General features: G+C 35.4%; 1 protein-coding gene across 13 annotated transcripts in view; it reads right to left on the reverse strand.

The window, feature by feature from the left end:
• Positions 1-25,559, reverse strand: part of LOC100371111 (cytotoxic granule associated RNA binding protein TIA1-like) — a 106,862-nt gene that overhangs the window by 58,263 nt on the left and 23,040 nt on the right. Inside the window, exon 1 of one of the 13 annotated variants that reach the window (XM_085504192.1) lies at positions 4,893-5,080. The exons of 10 other annotated variants lie outside the window; for them this stretch is intronic. In XM_085504192.1, coding sequence (XP_085360318.1) covers positions 4,893-4,985 — 93 coding nt within the window. In that variant the 5' untranslated portion in view covers positions 4,986-5,080. Of the gene's footprint in view, positions 1-4,892; positions 5,081-25,559 lie in introns of those variants that run through there. 2 more of the 13 variants (XM_085504193.1, XM_085504195.1) reach the window with 2 other exon arrangements.

Genomic DNA, 25,559 nt, shown 5'->3' on the forward strand with positions numbered 1-25,559 from the left:
AATCATTTTGTCCCACTAACATTTCGTTGAAATATTTTCACATCTTTATTTTTGTCAAATTTGAGAATTTTGGACCAAACTGTTTTCCCGTTGGTCACAGGTCTTTATCAGTCTGTTTCATAAAAAATATGAAAAATATTCAAGATATTTATCAATTATACATGTGTCAATTCAGCTTGTTCAATATTTTTGATGCATTCCCAACATTTTTTGAGAGCAAAAATATTTTCAATAATCAATTCGCAAGTTTACCAAATGAAAATGACACTCGGGTTATGGTGTTCTTGATAACATCAAAGCTAGTAATATGACAACAGTCCGGCTTAAAATGTCATACGTGATATGGGTTTTAAAGCTTCTTTAATGTTCCTGTGATTATACCTAATTCTACGTAATGTACTTTGTACATAGTTATTAATTGTAAATGTATGTTGATATAGAAGAGAGGTACCAGCACATGACATAGATTTCCAGTTGGTTGCACAATTAGATATACCTTGGTTTCCATTCAAAATTTGGTATCTTCAGATAAAGATGTAACTCATTTTCTTCTCAGTGTTATTATGATAAATTCACACTACAGAAATTTCTTAATTAGCCAATACAGGGAATAGATAGAAAAAACACTTCATTTTTGCCAGAGACTAATTTACACAAATACTGAGGTGAAACCTTTGTCCTTTGCAAAATTCTGTCATCATAAAATGCAATTAAATCAACTGATGAAAATTCTTATCAGTGAAAAACTAAACTATCTACAGCACATTCCTCTTTATATATTCATTTTTACGAAGCAGCGACAGAAAATCAACCCGACTATTCTTTTATTTTCAGACAGGTGATAAAAACACACAAGTCAACAAACTGTATTTTATTTCAAGTGTTGCGAAATTGGAGTTGATAACTTAAATTTGCGATTTGATATTAAAACGATGAACAGCTCAGTGATATAAGAAGCATGGATAACATTGCCACTTGAACACGCTAAGAGTTATTACAACATTGCATAAGTGGCTACTTGACATCAGTAAAGCGTAAAACAGTATTCGTGTTATTAGTTGAGATTTTTTGCAATCAGTTGTAAGTATACTTTAAATTTTATCATTACGTGTCAATGGTATACAACACTTCTTCAAAAATTAAGTCTTGCGTATCTGAATACTTTTCATCGGTTTCTGGTAAATAGGAAACTGCTTAAATAAAGTGTTGCATTAGGGCTGAATACCATTACATGCGTTGAAATAAAATAAAGGTACCAGTAGTTGAAAGAGAGACTAGCACGTACAGGTGCTATTTAGATAATACATTTAATAAAAGTTTACACTAATTGTCAATGCTTCATCTGACAAAATTGCAACATTAATCGGATTGTTTTTGATAACTGCGATCGTCGCATGATCAGTTCACATTTTATCAATGCGCATGCAGACAAATTAGGTAAACGAGTCTAACGTGGAAGACTGAAATATGTAAATACAGGCTATGGAGACAAATTAGGTAAACGAGTCTAACGTGGAAGACTGAAATATGTAAATACAGGCTATGGAGGCATGCAATGCTATTTTTAGAATACACATGACTACAGGCACAAGAAGAGGGTATTAGGTGGGAGCGACTACAATATTACAATAATTAGGTGATTAGTCAGCTCTAGATATCCAAAATAATCTATCCAATCACATTTGACATATCAGCACATGATATTAACGATAAAGTCTCAGCAGTTCTTTTAAACATACTAATACAAATATCTGCTTGATAAAAGCACAACTAACTGGCTTCTTCTAGTTGATAAAAGCACGACTAACTGGCTTCTTCTAGTTGATAAAAGCACGACTAACTGGCTTCTTCTAGTTGATAAAAGCACGACTAACTGGCTTCTTCTAGTTGATAAAAGCACGACTAACTGGCTTCTTCTAGTTGATAAAAGCACGACTAACTGGCTTCTTCTAGTTGATAAAAGCACGACTAACTGGCTTCTTCTAGTTGATAAAAGCACGACTAACTGGCTTCTTCTAGTTGATAAAAGCACGACTAACTGGCTTCTAGTTGATAAAAGCACGACTAACTGGCTTCTTCTAGTTGATAAAAGCATGACTAACTGGCTTTTAGTTGATGAGAACATGTCATAAATATGCAGATTCTTCAAATTATCAGTTTTCCTGAAAACGTGTGCTAGCATATTAATAGACACTTCAGAATAAAAACGCAACCTTAATACCGTCGCAAGCAGTTAGTCTAAAGAGTTGAGCATGTTTTCATGAATAGAAAAAAAACAGAACGCATCAACTGTACGTGTCAGGACGTAAACATGTACACGCACTTTCAGTGACTTTCAGGGTTATCGGGCTATGGAAGGCGCACCATTTCTATTAGCATTTTATCTGTCTGAGCTATATTTAATGCATTATTAGACCATTCTCAGCTTTCCTATCTCTGGGTTCTATAGATATGATAAGAAAATCCTTACAATGCGAATATGGCAGCTTTTTCATTAAAAGCGGACGACTGAAGAAATCAACTAACTACTCCAAGCTATCCACAAAGCACTCCAACAATTTGAATCAGAAAATTCATTATTCTGTCTTCCAACGATTTCAATTCTCAATGGACGACTGCAAACATAGATTATGAAATTAAATTAAACTTTAAATGCACAAGGCAGGATGCAAAAAAGACAGAACGTGAGAAAATAACATCACTGGCATTAACAAATTTCAAAATGGCCGACACTGATACATCTTGTAGACCTAATTGATGATGGTATGAATATTTTATTCCGTTTCAAAGCAGGTGAAAAATTAGCCACTGATGTTCTGCTCTGTTAACTTTGAGGAGTGGGCATTACAGTGTAATGCACAGAAAGATGACTCATACGAGGACTCTTCAGTGAAATCCCCGTACACTGCCATAAAACGCATTATCATGTATATTACCACAAAAAACTCATCAAGATGTATTCTAAAGGAATTATAATAACGTATTGAATCCCTTACCATGGCATCAACAGTCAGTGACAGATTGTCACCAGTGATGAAATATGCAACCTCATCTCTGATTGGCTGAACAAACACCTGTTTTAAAGCTAGCGTGTTGCCCTGGCCAATCAGTGAAGGTGTGACAAGGATCATCGTTTTTTTTTTTTTTTTTTTTTTTAAGACTGAGCAAAAATACATTGCAAAAAAAGATGGAATTTTCTATTTTCCTAGACAAAAGCATGCCCACAATTTAGTGTTAGGATTTTCATATGTTGATGTTAATCTCAATCAAGGGCATCAATGTGTACGTGTAAAATCGACACATCAGAAGCTTATATAAATTACTAGCTAAAGAGAGCATAAACCTAAGAACAATTCAAAATGAATATAGTCTCATGAATGAATGGCAATGCCCAGAATACCTGATAGTCAATATGGCTGTATGAACACACAAGTTAGATAAATGTAATGAAAGGAAAGATGGAAGACTAATTTAAAATTGACAGATATGATAAATGCAGATAACACATCCAATTTTATCATGTCAAAATTACCAATCTACACTCTTATCATACATGTTTATCAATGCCCCACAGTGGGAAACAGGATAATGGTTTGAAAATGTATATTATTCTGTGTAAATTTTCTTTTAAATTATATATTAAATGTCATAATAAGCGAATAAATTTCAGATAAAGGAATGGATCCTTTCTTTGTAGGTGAATATAAAGAAGATGCATTGGAAGCAGGTTGTCTTAGAAACACACCTGTTACGAGACATAAAACCATTAAGAGGATTTATCATTGGCTGCAGATGTGGACAAAGAAATTACCTTAAGAAATGACCTGATGGAGGACATGCATATCTGTTCTTTGATATTTAATTGCTAATAAATAAATTACAGAAAGAATTTGATACCCAGCATAAGAAAGAAAAAAAAAATTGAAAACTAATTTATTTTTCCATTGAGCAACAGCCAGTGCATTATTTTTATTTTCCGATGGAAGGCCCCATTAAAATACTCACAGGGGTCAACAGCATGGGCAGTAATGATGAACCCTAGTGAAAAGGTTTTTGAATGACCACATGGTAAACAAAGGCACATAACATGTTATAAATATGTGTGTGCGGGTGGTGCTGACTTGGATGTATTGTTTCTGTAGGGAATATATAGACAGTGGGATCTATTAACATCACACATGTTACCGATGTATACAGATACAGTTTATATTTCACAGACAGTACATTTTAACGCAGTTTATTACAAAAACGTGCTTTCTTCTGGCATTTCCCCTGGGCTCTGCTCTCACAATATACCCAAGTATACTGGCAAGTAGATAGGGTTGAGCTAGCACAACGCTTCAGCATATGGTTTTAAAAAAATATTACTGTACTGAAAAGCAATACGTGCATACTATAATAACGTAGCATGACCTGCATGCTAATGCGCCCCCCCCTCAAACTAACTATTGTTCAACACCGATCCATTGTTTTGTCTTTAAAAATAGCGACAACATAACTGAACACTGACATTAAGGTGACTGTACATGCTTTCATAAAGAGTTGGGTAAGTGTCCATGTGTGTAGTAACAATAGACGACAGATAGGCAAATCTACGCTACAAATTGCCACTGTAGAAGGATGGCGTAATAACATCCTATCCAAAAATACCCGAATTAGGCAGAAAAGTAACAAAAGCCAAATCCTCACCACCACTTTCTGCTGAATGAATAATGCAAAGTATCAGTCTTTATTCCTCTGTACTGCACCTGATTACAAAGCTCACACAACTCCATACATTACAGCTGTTACAACACACAGGAATAAACAGTTGTGGATTTCATAGCAACAGTAGTCACATTAACACGATAGAATAAAAAAATATTTAACACAATTTTGATGAATTCTCTTACTGTTGGCTGTGGCAGCGTTGCTGCTATTGGAACTGCAGCAATGGATACTGGTGGAGGTACTGCTGCGGCGGCTGCTGCTGAAACTGCATCCATGGTGAAAATGTTCTAGTGCTAGATACAGAGCCGGCAGGTAGGTAGGCAGTATGAAGGGGAGTTGTTATCCTACGTGCGGACTGCCTACAACTAGTGATAAGCTGCCGCACTGGGTATTATATGCAAATATCATATTTAACGACATGCTGCCTACTAAACATAAATATTCATACTGGCAGCTGATTGGCTGACACTCATCATCCTGGCATTAAAATTACTCGAATTCATGTTGGGTGGATATACAAGCCTCAGTACCGCCTCAAAATAGCACTTTGCCACCCAGGGGGATCAATTTTCTGGGAAGCTCGGTTGACAATGGAGGTAATAAGCCGAAGATATCCACTCATTTACATGGAACAATGTATCCATAGTATGGCAACCTGTTGCCTGTATATTGATGATATATTACGGTCCTTCAATTTCCCTCAGATAATTCTATTCCCACTACCTCCAACCAAGTGGGGAATATTTCCCCCTCGACTGAAACATAATGTTCAATGCAGAGGGAAATATTGATATTGTTAGATCAGAACAGCCTGTCATTCACGCTTGCCACACTCAACAATAGCTAAAAGCAAACACAAGTTAAAATGCAATTTTAAAGAACAAACATAGAGATACATGCTAGCTGAAGAAAAACATACAACAATTCAGACGTGTGAGATTTTAATTTCATTTTCACTGAAGCTAGGAAAGACAACATGGGGATGATATTCGCTGTCACACACTGCTAAACAATAACATCTCTATTTTTAGAAGACCAATATTTATCGTTAATTTAAGAGCAATTCCTATTTATATTTAAAAAAATACTAATTTTTACAGTGTTTGAAGAAATTAATAAAAATGGAAATATTAAGTATACAAATAAATAAACAAGAATAATAGATATCACAAATGAAACCCCGATTAGTCATAATAATTCTGGCTTATATTTACAGCTACTTTTATGATTGTCATAAATGTATAAAACAGGATTTAAAAAAAATTGCCACAATTTAGACAGCCATATTTTAAAAACAAAATTTAAATAGTCCATGGCTTGAGCTAATTTATTTTCAGAATTTGAGTGAAAGACAAGCGCAAATAAATATGTGCAGAAAAGTATTTTAAACCTGTATTATCTCAGGTGTATTATCTCAGGTGCTCTAGAAGTTCACCAGATGAAGGTCAGGGGGACAATGAACAAGTGAAAGTGTATTCACAGTGATAATATTTAGTACTCTCAAGGTGACTGGACTACCGAGAAGTGAGCCTCAGAAGTGGGCCACAAAAGTAAACAGACAATATGGTTACACAATACACACTGACGCTAATTTCAATATCTGCCAAAAAGACAAAATAAATATTCTTGTGTGTTGAAATAAAATAATGGATCTTGAGCAGATATCCATCAAATAATTATAGAACAAATAATGAAGACATATTGATATTCTTGAAACCTTCCCCTATTAAGGTGCGAGAAACTGATCTGATGCAGTGCTTTTTATAACCTTCAAGGTGACGTCAATGTCAACTTTTGTGTCTTTTTTTCATGTCTTTTTTTATTTTGTAACACCACCACATGGAAAGAGGCAACACCAAACAATGATACGCAGGTATGTCTGAATTAATTCAAACAATTCCAAGATAACAGTATGGGATATAGAACACCTGGATAGACCAAAAGCAAAGGAATGTGCCATGCAAGTAATTACCTATTTTATCAACATCAAATAGTAGTTTGGCCAAGTCAGCTAATACAGTTATTATGACATGCAACAAGATGATCATCTATCGTTGCTGTATTTGCCCCATGACACTACTTCCTAGACAGAATAGCAAAATCTAGATAGATGAATGCATTAGACACAGCAACATGAGAAATCATTATTGTAAATGAGACCCTAGAATAAGAGCACACAGATCAACAACTGAACAGGTTCCATAAAATGCATAATAAATCAATATCAAAAATATAATTTTCCTTCTTTCTTAATCTTTGAAATGGTGCAAACAGGAAAAATCATCTTATGTGAAATTTGAAGAAAATGATAATACTATCCATTTGGCAACCAAAATGGCAGAAACTTGCATCATAGAATACAAGATAACATCACCCAGTATGATAAATTTCATCGATACATCACGACACGTCCATGCATTTCCAAAATGTTACACCCCCACTCCCCGATATCAATTCCTTTAACATCACTCATTTCAGTTGTGATTGACCTTTGACACCAACATATTCTCGCTGAATTCAGAAAATGGTAATTGTGTCAAGAATCATTCGTAATTTATTTTTATCTTTAGCGTGTAAATGAGAAACACAATCAAAATTTGGCAACACCAAATGATTCAGTTACTAAGTCTCAGTAATACAGGGGATAAAATATCAATTTATGAGTTTATAAGCAACTGATTTATTAAACTCGTTTACTAATTTTCACTTTTCCTTGCCAATGGCACAAAACAAATTATTCAAATTACGAAATAAATCTGATATTCTCAGGTCACACGTGTAGGGTACTCGATATATCATAGTGGCTTGAAAGCTACAGATCCAACATGATGGATCTGTTAATATATGCGTCAACAATCAATGACCTTTCACCTCTACGCATAATTATGGAGATTTGCTAATAATGGGAAGCAGGTGTAAATAAAGTCGACTCTCAAATGGAAGTTAATTATGGGTTAATTGAGGATCCAGAAAAAAAAATTAGCAATCATTTATCATGGGTAGTTGAGAGAATATGTATAAGGTAAATGCCTTCGGGTTGGCTCAAGGGTTCGGTTTGCAACCAATATCCATCCTGAATAATTATTGTAAATATTTCAATTCCGGCATATTCAAATTGATGACAAAAAAAGCAACACTAACTACCGTTTACCGAAGAACAGAAAAATGGAAATAAAGAAAAAACTGTTTTAATACAATGATATAAATAATAACATGGCACCAAGTCCCCCAGAAAGCCTAAACCTCTCAAAATTGAAGACAAGGTAGGAAAGGCTGCATACCTTGGGCAATGACACCATAGGGACAAACTATAGACTAGTATTATTTCAAATGAGCTCAAAACAACTTTTATGTACAGAACAATGTAGAATTAACAGGCAATAAAAATGGTGTTTTAGGGCACTGAAAAAATATAACCTGTCAGGAATTTAATTGTGAAAGAATGTTCATTCTTGCACAAATGTGAGAAAAGAGTCTTTTTGATGCAATACAGAGTCAAAGGTAATAATAGAAACACATTACTAAACATTATAGTTTAATATAGAAGAGCAAACCAAGACAACAGCAATTTAACCGCAAAAGCAAAAGTGGTTGAATGCAACATTTCCTGCAATTATCAATTTCCCTGTTTTGCTAGATTGATTTAATTTGACGATACAACAATTTCTGACTTGCAGGCAGCCATCTTAGATTCATGCACCTTGCAGGCAGCCATCTTAGATCCATGCACCCTGCAGGCAGCCATCTTAGATTCATGCACCCTGCAGGCAGCCATCTTAGATTCATGCACCCTGCAGGCAGCCATCTTAGATTCATGCACCCTGCAGGCAGCCATCTTAGATCCATGCACCCTGCAGGCAGCCATCTTAGATCCATGCACCCTGCAGGCAGCCATCTTAGATCCATGCACCCTGCAGGCAGCCATCTTAGATCCATGCACCCTGCAGGCAGCCATCTTAGATCTACTCACCATGCAGGCAGCATCGTAAAATTAAAGCAGTTTACAGTATGAAATTTACCATGGCAACACATCTTCACCACAGAATGGTAGGTGGATTTTATAATTAGCTAACATAGGTTATTCGTTAAATTGCTTGATTTAAAACATCTCACCACGAAACCAGCATAATGACAATTTTATTTTCTATGTGAATATAAATGGTCACTAAACTGTGTTGCATTTCTTTGGGACACTAACATCAACACCTCTATTCTTTCTTTTCAACTGAAAAATATGATAATCCAATAAAAGCAGCTATGAAAAAAGCCGAAAAATTCCTTGCAATAATTTGGATTTTTAGAAAATGTATAAAATATTGCATGACTGAATGGTGCTTTAGCGTTATTTTTTGTAGTAGGATTATTACTACTTGCGTATTCTAGCCACAAATTATATTGAAATTATATAAATATTCTGCAAAACGGGTAATCATGCGGAAACCAATTAATCACTCTTGTATGGAATACCATGCATCAATTTCTTATACAGATAATTCACGATAATTTCACATCATGTAAATTAGAAAACAAACTTGTTGTAAATTCCTGAATACCTCAAACTGGTGAACGAAAGCGAGGTAGAAAAGCACACCCACGAGACTGCCGCGTCTTAAATGGGTCTTGTTTGCTGAAATTAAAATGGAAGTGATACGACTTGACTTGTTTGTATAATTTTGGATTAAAATGCATAAATCTACGATAGTTTCGGGTGACTAGTCTTGTTTTAGTACAATTCCCTTGGCTATAAAATAACCAAGGCATCACAGAGCTAATTTACAAAATCATGCCGGGTTGGTGGTGCACGCTTTACAAGGCTGCAGTATGGTTTGGTGGTGCACACTTTACAAGGCTGCAGTATGGTTTGATGGTGCACGCTTTACAAAGCTGCAGTATGGTTTGGTGGTGCACGCTTTACAAGGCTGCAGTATGGTTTGGTGGTGCACGCTTTACAAGGCTGCAGTATGGTTTGGTGGTGCACGCTTTACAAGGCTGCAGTATTGTTTGGTGGTGCACACTTTACAAGGCTGCAGTACGGTTTGGTGGTGCACGCTTTACAAGGCTGCAGTATGGTTTGATGGTGCACGCTTTACAAGGCTGCAGTATGGTTTGGTGGTGCACGCTTTACAAGGCTGCAGTATGGTTTGGTGGTGCACGCTTTACAAGGCTGCAGTATGGTTTGGTGGTGCACGCTTTACAAGGCTGCAGTATGGTTTGGTGGTGCACGCTTTACAAGGCTGCAGTATGGTTTGGTGGTGCACGCTTTACAAGGCTGCAGTATGGTTTGGTGGTGCACGCTTTACAAGGCTGCAGTATGGTTTGGTGGTGCACGCTTTACAAGGCTGCAGTATGGTTTGGTGGTGCACACTTTACAAGGCTGCAGTATGGTTTGGTGGTGCACGCTTTACAAGGCTGCAGTATAGTTTGGTGGTGCACGCTTTACAAGGCTGCAGTATAGTTTGGTGGTGCACGCTTTAAAGGCTGCAGTATGGTTGGTATGGTGACCATTAAATTAAAGGCAGGGCTTTTCTAGCATCAAGGCCAAGATTTTTTTGAAAAACAAAATAATACAAAATAGATAATTTTTATATTCAAATTAGGCACAGTGCTTGGGGACTTTTCTGGGAAAACTGAATGTGCATCGTGGATCACTGAGACAGTATAACATGGTTTAAAGGGAAGGGGTTGAGTTGTCCAGCATTGCAATACTGCATAAGCTTCTTACAACGTTTACAAGATTTAAGATTTTGAAGAAACCACGCAAGTAACTATGCACTGCCCATAAAAAAAGCACAAAAATGTAATCAGTCAAAGGAAAGATGTAAAAATACTATTATGGAATTATTAAAGCTTTGAAAAATACATAAATGATATCTCCCATCGATCAATCAGATTGTTGGTCCAATGATAGATCCAACATCTTCTGATTTCACTGATTCAGAGAGAAACAATCCTCATGGGAGTAATCCAAAATATAGCAAGTTTCTCATAACATTCCCCGCAACATGATTCAAACATATTCGATACTTTTAACACAATCTCTTTTAATCATTGGGGAGGATATATAAATCTTAAAACTAAGCTTGAGATGGTAGGATAAGCAATCATGCTTGTAGAAAATCCTACCATTTTTTTTGTGTGTTAAAATAAGAGCAAGAATAAAGTGCTGTAAAATAGAATACAAGCTAACATGATATAATGTGTGGGAGGGGCTACTATTAGAGCATCTACACATATGAGAAATGGTACATTTTTGCTTCCCAATTACTCAAAAGGAATTTGTGTGTCTTCAAATAAGGGTGAAGATTTAATCGTGAAACATGGATAGATAATGCTGATGAATTAAAGGCTTTTCTCTAGTTTCACCTCCATATAAATAAGTTTAGAAATCAGTCAGTCATCTGAGTTGTATCATAGACCCTCAACAAAATCGCGTTCAGGATTTTACGAGAGTTTTTGTGACCAGACGATGAGTTTATTAGTTAGTTTATTTGCGTTGTACACCGTTATGTAAACTCGCACTAATGTGTTTTTAATTATGCAAAGCAACATCGTACAAAGAAAATACCCTTGTTTCCTATCCCTTTGTTGAGGGTCTATGGTTGTATGCTGTATTCTTTGTTTATAATAGTTTGCTCTATTAGTGGTGCATGCGTTTACACAATTTACATGGGTGTTTTTATGGTCAAAACTGGTAATATTTCAATGATTCATATACAGTAAATATTATTTTGGGTTTGTATCCGCATGATAAGCAAATGGCAGAGTAAATCATACGGCATTCATCCAGTATGCACATGTACTGAATTATATGCCATTAGATCTGGAGATTTTTCTAGTATAATCATTACCGTTTATGACACTTGATACGTAGAGTACGTTTGTAATGTATAAATTGCAATGAAATAATAAGACTCAACGGTATGCTATGTGTGAGGCAGGCACTGCTAATTTAATCTGTAATTTCTGTGTCAAACTTGACATTGTTGGATGTTCTGACACAAGGCTGAACTATTTCTAATAACTGCATTCCAATATTTGTAGCTGAATTTCTTTCAGAAAGTTAATACCTTACGCATATATATCTTTAAATGTGAAGTCTTTTCAAAACTGAAAAAGATAATCTTAAAAAAGAACCTAATCCTGCTTTTGATAATTTCCTGTGTGGGCATCATGTTCAAATCCCAGCAAAAAACCACAACAATATAAATTTAAAATACTAAAACTAGGCTGGAGATTTGAGCCAAACAATAACAAAATACTTGCAACTAAAATTGTAGGTAAAACCATTAATAGAATCAAGTGAAACCTGAATCATTTAGAAACAGAGTGTTTCTATTTACAATTTTTTTCAAGAAGATCTTTAAGCGAGAAAAGACCAGATCCGTGATAATGTGTGGTATAATCCCTTCACGTTGACAGTCGTATACACGAGGCTGAACGACTGACGGAATTATTACCGCAAGAATTTCTTGGCAATTCTCTAGTGAGTAGTTATTAAAGTAACATCTCCATCTTTATCACCTGCTCCTGCATTTCATTTATATCGGGTCTAATTTCCTGGTGGGTTTTTCTGATGTACGAGAGTTAACCTTTGATGAGATGACTGTCAGCAGTCTCGGAATATTACACCGTCATTCCAACACAATGCTCTCATCCGAACATAGTAATAAATCGTAAAACCTGTCATCTTGTCCGAAATTTTAAAAGATGAGTGCAAAATGAAATTTTTGAATTAATATATCCCTCTCCTGCCGAAATAAGGTCTTTTAACTATATTTCATCAACAGTGGAAGATATTCAAGATAACTTTTATTGTTGAATACCGACATAAAATGAATTAAATATCACGTAATTAATGCTAGTAATTATAACTATAATGTACAGGAATGTATAAATGTATGGTACAACCAGGGACAGAAATTACTTATTAAATTACCATACTGAACTTTGACCTTTTAATGGTAGGTTTATCCTTACACATGCACTCATGAAAATTAGCAATACTGGCAAATTTATGTTTGACTTAAAATTTATCGATAAATGTATTTTTAAAGGTTTATTTATATTTCTACTCTAGTATTTGGAATGTTTGTGCAAGCACCATGCACAGCTGAGTAACTGCATTTGTATAAAATAGGCAAACAATCTAAAACATGCTTGGAAATCCATATTGATTGTTAGCCACAATTTATTGTTACTGAAGCAAACAAATTGTGTTTGTATTTGGTATGAATTTTTACAGATTTTTTTTTTTTATTACTACAATGCAAAGCGATTTTTGATTTGGGACTGAATGTCCAGTTGCTACAGGAAAAATTTGTGTGGAAAGATAAAATAATGTATCAGATTTATTCGTTTTATCAAGTATAAATAAGTTATTCCATATTACCATATAATATACAGGAAAAATCTCAAGTTGCACATTTTATAAATGATAAAATAGAAATCAATATTTTGATTGGTCCGACTATTGGGTGTTACGGTTGGGTAGCCAATCAGAGAGCAGCTTGTTTTTTTCAACATACCAAATTTTCCCTTGTACATATGCTGCTTCTACTGAACTGTAATTTTTCAGATAATTTCTGTAAATTTCATTATTTATTTTTTTGATAGTCAAAAATTGTTTGTATTCATTTATAGGTACATGGTTCTCAAATAACTTATATTGAGAGGTTTCAGCAGTCACATTCATGTAGCCGTTACCTCAACATTAAAAATACAAGAATACGTAACACTAAACACCAATATGAGAGACGATTCCCAGCTTTAAGAATCAGTAGTTTGCCTTCTTTCACCTGGTGAACAAGTCGTGATTTCTTTTTAAATACTTGTTTGTGCCAGGCAATTTTTTACTGCAAGCGTCAAACAGGGCTGTGCTGCCATTTCTGTGTCAAATTAATACAGTATCCCAGCATCGACAAGGCCTGGGCAATGTACCTTCCTCGTGAAGCTTTTTCTACAATCCCCCAGAAAATTTTTAAAATTATACGATAGTTTTGACTTTCGCTAATTTTGCCGATAAGTAAAACTCTCTAAAATAAATGAGAATGTGTAAAATAACAATATAACTTATTGTTTCTTTGCCAAGTTTGTGAACTTAAAAACCCAGTGAATTTGCTTAAAGCATCAAATTGTGATATTAAATGTCAGTGAAAATAAATGACTTTACAGTACGTTACAGGCGATTGGATAATGTTGATGCGATGATAGTCAAACACAAATTTAACAACTAAATATTGACGAGTTGTTGCTCATGAATATTAATGAAGTATATATAAATTATGGATGTTTTGATTGGATATACAAGGCAGATGCAAATCCATTATAATATATATATATATGAATTTATTCTCCATAATGTGAAATAACTGAACAGATATGGATACGAGTAATTTGTCCTTCCCTACTTACATGCAGCAATGATTGAAATTTGGCTATTTTTTTTTTTTGGAATTAATTGGTCAAATTACTTTACATGCATGTACAGAACAGCGAGACAAAAATGCATGTACTAACATGCTAATACATGCAAGGACTACCGGAAATTTGCAACGTTTCCTCTTGACACATACTAAATAGTTTTAATAAATTACAGAAATGACAGCATATTATTTTCTAATTTATAAAAAAATTGTACAATGGCATGCGGAAACCAACTTCATTTGTTATTGCAGACGCAAAATGAAAGCCACTTGCTCACTGAAAACACTGAGCTGAATATGCAATTTCACACGTCTTCATTCATTACTGAAACATCCCACCTCAAAAGATAAATAATTAATAAAACTACCTTCCATACTCAAACCAACCACCAGCAAAGGACACTCAGCTAGTAATCAGCAGATAATATTTTTAATGAATTAAATTAAAATTTCATGCTCCGGGACACCTGCCAAATTTCATTCAGATACATTCAACAAACACATCAGAAAGGATGATATCATGTTCAAGGACAGGATCTATGGAAGTCATCACCATGGAAACAGGATGAGCAAGGAGTAATAATTACTATCTTATACTAAAATACAATTGGATATTTAGAGTAGTAACAAATTCCCACTTCCAGTCCAGTTGGACTTAAAATACACCACGAATATTCACTTTTGAGATATCATTTTTGGTATGTGTTAGTTCTTGGATTTTTCAGCTTCATCGTCCTGTACTTTGTTTAGTAATTCGAACTTCCCAGTTTGCGTAAAAACAGGTAGTTTCATGATTTTGACACGGGAAATGCCTTGACTTAATTATTTGCTGACAGGCGGTCGATTAGGTATGTGCTCTGTAACTTGCAGCACATGAACCTAAAAGCGTTAGGTAATAAAACAAAAATGGTATTGTACTAAAGCACAAAAAGTACTTTTTCATAGCATAACAACAATTTTCTCTCTCGCTTGTGACACCCCCAAATCCACTGATTTCCATTCCCCTAAACTGGGCTCTCTCTGGAATTTGCTAGGTAATAGTAAATTTACTAATCAAGAAAAAAAAGTATTAGTAAACTTTGTCTGGAAACTGCGGAGCATTTTCCCGCGACCGAGCACAAAAGGGAAGAGAGAAGGAGCTGTCCCCTCTGTCGTCCGCCGAAAACAAGAACAGCATGCTGAAAATGGTGCTTGCTGGTAGCAACCTGAGCTCTAATTTTGTGTGTGATTTCATGGCATCAAATTAGGCAGTCTGCTCCACAAAATGTACCATTTATGATGGTACAACAAAACATCACAACAAAATATGCAATGTAGACACCAGAACCTTTATTCGAATAACTCAGTATTAATTAAACATATTCATGATAAGCTCACATTGTTAACAGTGGGGAAAATAGTCATCATTCAAAAGTTCACTAAGTTCACTAAGTTCACTGCCTAGAACACAAGTCATCCTGTGAATAAATTTTCATGGGAAATTTCTCAGAAAAAAACTCTATGCCAATCAATATTATTATGAAGTAATCTCCCGTGCTCATCATGCAAACCCGCATGTTGCCGTTTATGACGACACAAAATGACTATTATTTTCATCGAAATTTCTGAATTAAAGTGAAAAAGTAACTAAAGTAACTTTCGGTCTTGTAACTCGATCTCAATGCTAAGAATGCCCGGTAAGAATGTTACACAAATTATAGTATTTTTCGATCGATTCGCTAACATTGTCTCACCTTCCATTAGCTGTGGAATCATAGCCCTATGTTGCCGACCGCATTATTTACGTGACAGACACTGGCCGGCCCATGTTCGACATACAACAACAAAAATAATCAAAGAAAGCTTAGAAAGAACTCCCATGTGCTGAGAGTATTGGAGACACATTAAATATAATTCGAAATTACTTAGCTGAAAACTAATTATGCAAATCAGAAAATTAATATGACCAGATTTGAGTGTAAAACTAATGAGGTCTGCGCAATGTAACAGAAAATCTATGTCTCCAAGTTTAATTGAAATGTGATTATTATGCTTATTAGGGAATTAATATGAACAGATTTTTACCCCAAACTAATTAGGTTTGTACATTGTCCTAGAGCATCTTTATACTAAGTTTCATTGAAATGGAATAATTAGAACCGTGAAAACTCCAAAATTTCGACCCCTCTAAAAATTCGAACGCCTATTTATTTGCCGGGTTTTGGTGTTTTATTTACCTCCAAATTTTCGATTCCACTAAAAATTGCCGACTCATTCTTATTCGAAAATTGCGACCAGTTTTAGTTTTCCCACAAACGAAAAAAAAACACGATGTGAGCGTTCAAACGGGACCTTCCTCGAAGGCATGAATCCGGGTTTCTGATTGACTGAGAGATTTTTATTTTATTGGTAACGAAAATATATTCTAAATAAACGAAGTTTGAAATAAAAACGAACACAAAAATCTCGGCAAGCTGCGTTTCTGAATTGTTGATTATTACTGTACTCAGTAGTGATTATAATAATGTACACAAAATAAATTTGTTGAATGGTTATGAAATACAAATAAAAGTCAACTTAGTTTCATCGTAAGCGAATGATTCCGGTCTCGTATAAACGTTTGATGCTGTAGGATATCCGCCATGTTCTCTTAGGGAACTGATCATTACCACCAAGCCGGTTTCCTGTGAGTCTCCTGCGGCATGCGTTTCTTTACCGTACCGGCCGTTGCTTTACCGTACCGGCCGTTGCTTTACCGTACCGGCCGCTGCTTTACCGTACCGGCCGCTGCTTTACCGTACCCGAAGGTCATTAGCCGTACCGGCAAGGCCGTTACCGTACTGGCAGGAGGCAATTCACACTTCTGACAAGTTAATTTATGCATTGATTTTCCGGTTTACCGGTAAAATGCCGACCTGTTTAAATTTCAGTTTTATGCACAGGATCGCCTGAGAAAGCAAAACTGTAGAATTAATTTGAGTAGAATTTGTTTAGTTTGTAGTTATAGTCTGTTTATAAATCATTTTGTTCATGTTTGCTATGCAGTAGCTTTCGAGGTCAAATACACCACCAGGTCAATTTGTTGCGTCTTTTTATTTGTCAGAGATTAAACTTTACCATTATTATTGCATAATATTTACATTCAAGTTGCGCGTGATAATGCTACACATGATTTTTTTGAGACCATGGAGCTCCCAGTACGTCCATGTGAACTGTTGGATACGACTACAGACGGAACTGCGTCTTTATTTTATACGATATTTTTATTTTTTTTAAATTGGGATCAGTGCTCCCAAATCAACTGAGCCGACAAAGTGGGTTACAAAAATAACAGTTCCATGAAAGTGGCTATATTTGTGTATGATGAATCCTGAGTCGGTAGTTTTGGCATGTAACCTAATGGTTTTGGTTATTGTTAAAAATGCACAGTGCAGACGTAATTTTGTTTTCATTTTTTCACTTTATCTGGCGCCAGTGCACGTGTGCTTGGATGTTTTTTTATTCAGTGATTGGGCTAAATATTTGACGACGTTGCCAACGTATTCAACATACGAAAATAGCATGTGTGTGTGCGTTTGCGTGAATGATAGATGCAGACGAGATTTCTCGTCGCAACGCGTTTTATTAGTTTATTTCCAACGCGAGTGGTCGGCGCCTTTGATTGCGTTTAGTTTGTTCTTTCAATTCGCAAATTAAATCTATCGCTGGCACCGTTTATTTTGTTATGTCTCGCAACTGAATGTCCAAGCTGACTTTGTATTGGCTGTAATTATATTTTTTTTGTAAAACAAAAAAAAGTCCCGACCTTTCCAGTCTAAATCGTATTCTGCCCCAAACCAAACAGCCCTTTTCAGGGCCAATCACATGTTCCAAAAAGAGATATACCGGCACACTTGCACACTCTGTTTTGTTATAATAAAGTTACATTGGGGATTGTTGGAGGAGGTGTGTAAATATCGGGTAAATATGTTTGGACAATTCCATAAGCAAACTCACAAAATGAGGTCGAAAAGCAATAGAAAAATGTTGACCTAGAGCAAGGTCAAATTCCGTTTTACGCACTTGAATTTTATCTGGACTACGTGCACGCGTTGCACGTGTTATTGTCAACAAAGTATCAAAACAGATTTTCGAACGCCCAAGCCCGAATTTAAATACATGTGAGCTCGGCCAAGCGAGTCACGCTGACACATTATGCAAGTATCATCGAATTCATGCGACAGGTTGAGACGTTTTATTCAACGTCGTGGGTAAGCTACGATGTAGGACTGTCGTTTTATAGCGTTACAGGCGATCATGAATATGTGAATAACACACATATATTGAAAAAAAACATGAAATTTCAGAAAGACTTTTATTTAATTTATTTATTTGTATTTCGACGGTTGTCCGACTTTCTTTCCACTGTGTGAGCTACTGACAAATATAAACAAATAATTAACCCATCGAGTCCTCTAGTCGACTGGGACGTAACACTCTGTTGTACAAGTTATGTCCTTTTCAAATTATTCACTTTCAATGGGTGGGTGAAAAAAAAATTCTTATTGTTTGCAAAATGCCCAATTAATTCATGCATGACTCACGGTTACCGGCAGGGCGCCGATCAGTTACCGGGGCTTTGTTTACCATGCATTCATTAATCGAAGGTGATAAATAGTCGGTATTGGTCCTATCAGTACGGTAATTGTCCGGCCGGTACGGTAACGCAACGGTCGGTACGGTAAAGCAACGGTCGGTACGGTAAAGCAACGACCGGTACGGTAAAGCAACGACCGGTACGGTAAAGCAACGACCGGTACGGTAAACCGAGTCAAACTCACAGGAAACCGGCTGGGTGGTAATGATCAGTTCCCTTAGGTCAAATAGGTCAAATCGCTAATTAACCAATCAAAAAGCTGGATGATGCCAACGTGTTCAAATTACCATAGCTTATTTAAATATGTTAATGTTATTGAACGCAATGCGGAAGAGATTGGTGTTGTAGTACGATGTTTTGGCTTGGATTTTGATGCGAAAACGGCATGATTTTTTTTAAATAAAAAAATTAGTTGTTTTTAAAAAATAAACTGGTCATCTGAAGAATAATTTTAACATTGTTCACAGTGATAACAGCTCATTCTCGAAAGGAAGCTTACCCGCTCACGCTAGTCACGATAAAAATCATACACGTGTACTCTTGAATAGACAAACGTCAATGACTACGGTAAAACTTAGACTATTTTAGCCGGCAGGATTGATTGAAATGTCCGAAAAATGACGCCAAAATACACCTTAAAAGTCCCATTTTATTTTCTTAAATCCCATTTTATTTTTTAATCCAAGGGCGAATTTACGGCAGAATTTGGTCCCTCAAATAAGGGACACGTGAGCTTTGATTCTAACCGGATACATTGCACCGGGTCGGGGAGATAGTTTGCTAAACTTCCATGCATCTTTTGTCCAATGGGTACCTGTACTTCGAACATTCGCAAGTTTTTCTAGGTAGTGCGAGACAGCTTTGTCTTTTGACCTATTAGTTTTGTGCTGACCTCTTCTCCGCGTCTTGATGTTTTGTTTTGCTTGTCATAATACTCACTGATTGATGACTTTGTTTAGATTTTGAGTTACAACTCGGCCACGACCTTTGCTTTTACCGTGAAACATGAGGAAGTTTACGTCAATTGACGGACATTGCATTTTTTAAAAACTAATGAAGCACACTGTCTATCATCCCCATTTTTTCATTTGCTGATTTCTATTCTGAAAAATTCGACCGTCCGAAAATGCACCTTAATTTTGACTCTAAAAACACGTCACATATCTAACACCAATTACTAGTATTTAAAACCGGTCGAAATTTTGGAGTTTTTACGGTACTTTAGATATCAGTGTGAAAGCTTAAAATTGGTTAATTATGCAAATTAGGTAATTAATATGTACAGATTTTAACCCGCAATTATTCAGGTCTGTCTATTGTCCTACAGCATCCATGTACATTCATTGATATGTGATGTATAGTACCTGAGATATCAGTGTGAAAGTTGGTTAATTATGCAAATTAGGTGATTAATATGCACAATTATTTACCCTAAAACTAATCAGGTCTCTGCATAGTCCTAAAGGATCTATGTACCAAGTTTCATTGAAATGCGATGATTAGTACTTGAGATACCCGTGGAAAAGCTGAAAATTAACTAATTATGCAAATTAGGTGATTAATATGCACAAATATTTATCGAAAACAATCAATCTCTGCATAGTCCTTGAGTATGTAAGTACCAAGTTTCATTGAAATGTAATGCTAACTACTTATATCAAATGCTGAAAATTAATTAATTATGCAAATTAGGTAATTAATATGTACTGATATTACCATAAAAACTATCAGGTTTGTGCAGTGTCGTATGACATCTATGTACCAAGTTTCATTGAAATGTGATGATTAGTACTTGAGATATCAGTGGAAAAACCGAAAATTGACTAATCATTATGCAAATTAGGTAATTAGTGTCCACGGATTATTACCAAAAACTAATCAAAACCTAGCATTAGTTCAGAGCATCTATGTACCAAGTTTCATCAAAATCCAATGAGTGGTTGTTTAGATATCAGTGGAACAGTCATGGAACCACTAAAAAATAGCTAATTATCATGCAAATTAGGTAATTACTATGCACGAATTTTTACCAAAAATTAATCAAATCTGCGCATATGTTCAGAGCATCTATGTACCAAGTTTCATCAAAATCCAATGAGTGGTTCTTTAGATATCAGTGGAACAGTCATAGAACAGCTAAAAATTAGCTAATTATCATGCAAATTAGGTAATTAACGAGCATGGATTTTTACCAAAACCTAATCAAATCTGCGCATTGGCCCAGAGCATCTATGCACCAAGTTTCACCAAAAACCGATGTATGGTTCTTGAGATAGCAGTGGAACAGTCGGACACACATACACACACACACACACACATACACACATACACACACACATACAGACACACTAACTGCAAAGACTCCCATTTTGTGCTTCGCACATGGGAGTCAAAAACAAGACGTCCGAATGAAATTGGTAGGGCAAAATTAGATTGTATGTCGCACCAAAGAGCTACGGAACCGCAGCAACCATCCATTATTTCTGAAATCGTGCTGCAGTACGATCAACTTTCCGTTTCTTGGTGCTGTCAGGGTTAAGACACCCATGGGTTTCTGGTTCTGAACACGATTTAGTGGTTTCTCCATCTCGTCGTGAAAAATACTCGTCGAGCAATTGTCTGCTCCTTTTTGACGTAGTCTCCATTTTCAATAAATAAACAAATCACATGTTTGATAAGGGCGACATGAAACCATCCCATACTGAGAGTAAAGTTGCGGGGTATCTTGAAACACATGTCGACTAAACTACGCATGTGCGATGACACCAAAATAACTTTAGAGTGGAAAAGTACATTCAGTGGCAGTTCCGTGTTGATCGCGATCACCATGTAACAATTGTTGCAATCTTAGAAGTAACAGGATATTGTTAAAATGGCAATCACTCAAACCGTAACACGCGTGATGATCACAGTCGAGTCTTGACAATTAAATGAGGGCGATTTGCGAGGGTATTTTGTACAAAATGTGTTCGTAAATCCTACTAATAGATATTTATTTTGTTCGTAAATCTTGTCCAAATTTCATAATTTACGACGTTTGCGAGCGACAGCGAGAGCACAGCTAAAGAGTTAACTACTAGTAAAATATTCATTTCATATCAAAAAAGGGAATTTCGAAAACTAATTAAATTAATTAGTAATGCCATTTATAACCAAATGTTGCTGATTTTACCTGGCTGAAGTAAAGTTATTAGTGATTCTAATGACGGTCAATGGGGAGGAGGAATGGCGGTAAATGGGGAGGAGGAATGGCGGCCAAAGGGGAGGAGGAATGGTGGCCAAAGGGGAGGAGGAATGACGGCCAATGGGGAGGAGGTATGACGGCCAATCAGGTTAGTCACTGACATAAAAAACAATTGAAATAGTCACCAAGTATATATGGTTACCAAGGAAACTTGATACTTGATGACTTAAAATGATCGCCAAATATTGATAAATCTATCAGTTTTTCAATTGAGCTTAGAAAAGGTTTTCTAATACATACATTTACATTCAACTGAAAAAAGGTAGATCCAACAAAACAACACAGTCTGATGAAAGGGTGTTTTCCGCCTAATTCTTTTTAGCTACCCATAAATGCTTTTAGCTTCTTGGATGGACTTTAAAATCTGCACGCACAGGATGAGAAGTGAGGTTCTAGCATCCTTTGACATGATACAACACCTGACATGTTGAAAAGACTGGAGATTAGCTGAAGAAACATCTCAAGCATATAGCGATAATCAAAAAATTGGGGAACTGCCAAGTTTGTGACTGATCTGCACTTGACACTATCAAGTACGTTTCACGCCTGATGAACAATCTCCATCTGCCAAGCATTTTCCAGTTGTCAGGGTCAGAGGTGCTCCTGAATGTTCAAGAATATTGTATAAAATGTTGATAAAAATCCACTGCTTCATTTCTCAATTGCCTTATCTAATTGTGACAAATACAACTGTGTACGAGCTGACATAACTTGCAAGGGAAATGTAATGCCTTTAGGCATGTTAAAATTGCACATGTAACACTTCATACGATTGGTCAATTGCGTGGTAAATGCTATTTCCCACAAGATTTCTACCAATTACAATATCCGTTACATCCAACACATTAAACCATCGATTACACCTTTCTCAATTCCATCAAGTGAGTAAAATTGAAATTCCATGTCCTTCACACCTGCATAGTACACTCAATTCTACACCAAACAAGATACATCAATAATTTATTTAAACAAGAGACTTGAATACATCCACACTCATACCTTCCCCAATCAGTCAAGAAACTGCATTTATGCGAGTCTGACTCATTCTCTATCATTAACATTTTCACAAACAGACTTTCTCACCGAAATTTTCTTATATTCCTTTATATTTCTGGAAATAAACCACAGCCAACATATACAATTTGAGTCAGTTTTCAGTTTTTACTCAATAAATTTGGCTATTTTTGTCCTAATCTTCTGAAGGAAAGTGCAGACTATAAACAGGCTACTTTGTGAATTTGTGATGAAAAGAAATAACTGGTAGTGAAAAGGTCAAGTTGGCAAAAGGAAATAAATGGGTTAAAAATGGATCTATGATTCGGACATGATCCAAAAAGTTACTAAGGGACAACATCAAAGTTCAATGTAGGATAAAAAACTTAATTCCTTTAGCCCCCCCCCCCCCCGAAACTTAATTGATAAATATTCATAAATATAAGGCGTCAGACTACATTCACCATTAATCACAAATTGATAATCGGACAGTAGTATGGCATAGCAGTTGGTTGTCGCGTTTGACACACATATTTCCTTCGGAGCAAACCATTTTTTTGTCTTGGATGTTTTTTGTTTTTTTTGTCCATGATTGGATAGAAACAAAAAACGAACTACAAATACTCCACGATTTTTTTGAATTCATTAAAAATAAAATCGTTTTTGTAGGGTGGAAACTTTTTGAGGTCAAAAACCCCCACTCCCAAACTAAAGCAAATAAGTTTTTTATCCAACATTGATCTTTGACGTCGTCCCTAAGCATACTTTAACAACCTATACATCTTCTGAAAGCTTAGATATACAATATAGCACATGACGTAAAAATGTTAGTCTAAGAAATTACCTCCCAGCCACTTTACCTATTTGTTGTTTTGTCTACTCTTGACAATTGAAAACGCAGTCACATGAATGACCTGTGAAATGTGAGGGGTGTTCGTAATGTTGTAGGCATGACTTTTTTTTGTTCTTTTTATCTGCATTTGGTTTCTAGCAATACCAAATAATTACAAATGTTTTACCAATAAACCAAGAGTTAAACCCTTAGATAATGGCATATTGGAATGGCATATGCACTACCTGTATTCACCTATATCTAAGCCTTCAGATGATGTAATCCATTGCTTATAGTAGCAAGCCTAGAATGTCTGAAAAACAGATCAATTTTAACTAGTTTTTCCTGTGTTGCTACCTTTGAGACAAGTAAATTATATTTTGTCGTAATTTTTTTCATTTTACAGCCACCATAACTTTTTTTGATATGTAATTAGGTGAAATACAGTCCCCAATTGTAAGCATTCACGTCATAGCAAAATATACAAAGATCAGCCAGAGTAGAGAAATAAATTACGTCTTGTCATTATCATCGGGTTTAAGACATCAATGCACTGTGACATGTCAAAGATGAATATTGACAAATATATATTTTAGCTAAAATATTTTCAGTAAAAATACAAATTTTCACATATTTTTTTTTTATATAAAATACTATTTTACTGATTCATCCCCTACAGCAAACATGAATTTCAAGTGAAAATTATCTACTTTTTAGTAGTACACATTAACAACGTTAATACAGTTCTGAGTGTTGACTAAATAATAACGACCGGGAAGGTAACACTGCTTCACACAAATTACAGAACATAATGTATTAAATCAAAAGTTACAATAATTTATAGCTGTATTGAGTTCTAATAAAAGAAAAAAAAATAGACAACCTTGTAGTACACTGTAATCTCAATATAATGAACACCTGTATAATGAATTTCCTGATATAATGAACACATAGCATGTCTCCCGCTTACAACAAACCCAGTGTTTTATGTGTTTCATTATAGTGAACACTTCACTATAACAAACCCGGTGTTTTATGTGTTTCATTATAGTGAACACTTCACTATAACAAACCCGGTGTTTTATGTGTTTCATTATAGTGAACACTTCACTATAACAAACCCGGTGTTTTATGTGTTTCATTATAGTGAACACTTCACTATAACAAACCAAATGTATTATGTGTTTCATTATAGTGAACACTTCACTATAACAAACCCAATGTATTATGTGTTTCATTATAGTGAACACTTCACTATAACAAACCCAATGTATTATGTGTTTCATTATAGTGAACACTTCATTATAACAAACCCAATGTATTATGTGTTTCATTATAGTGAACACTTCACTATAACAAACCCAATGTATTATGTGCTTCATTATAGTGAACACTTCACTATAACAAACCAAATGTATTATGTGTTTCATTATAGTGAACACTTCACTATAACAAACCCAATGTATTACTGTGGAATACTTTATTTTCGCTGGACTTAATTTTCGTTGAAAAGGCTTTTTGGGCATTTTGTATGGAATTTATTTTCACTGATTTTTGATGAGTTTAATGTGAAATATAGGAAAAAAAGTATATTCGCTGGATTTTATTTTCACTGAGTCTTTCCTTCAGCGAAAATAGCGAAAATAAATTCCAAGCGAAAATAAAGTATTCTACAGTATGTGTTTCATTATAGTGAACACTTCACTATAACCCAATGTATTATGTGTTTCCTTATAGTGAACA

The sequence above is a fragment of the Saccoglossus kowalevskii genome, chromosome 10 (genome assembly GCF_978046115.1).
Source record: "Saccoglossus kowalevskii chromosome 10, keSacKowa6.1, whole genome shotgun sequence".
NCBI lineage: Eukaryota > Metazoa > Hemichordata > Enteropneusta > Harrimaniidae > Saccoglossus > Saccoglossus kowalevskii.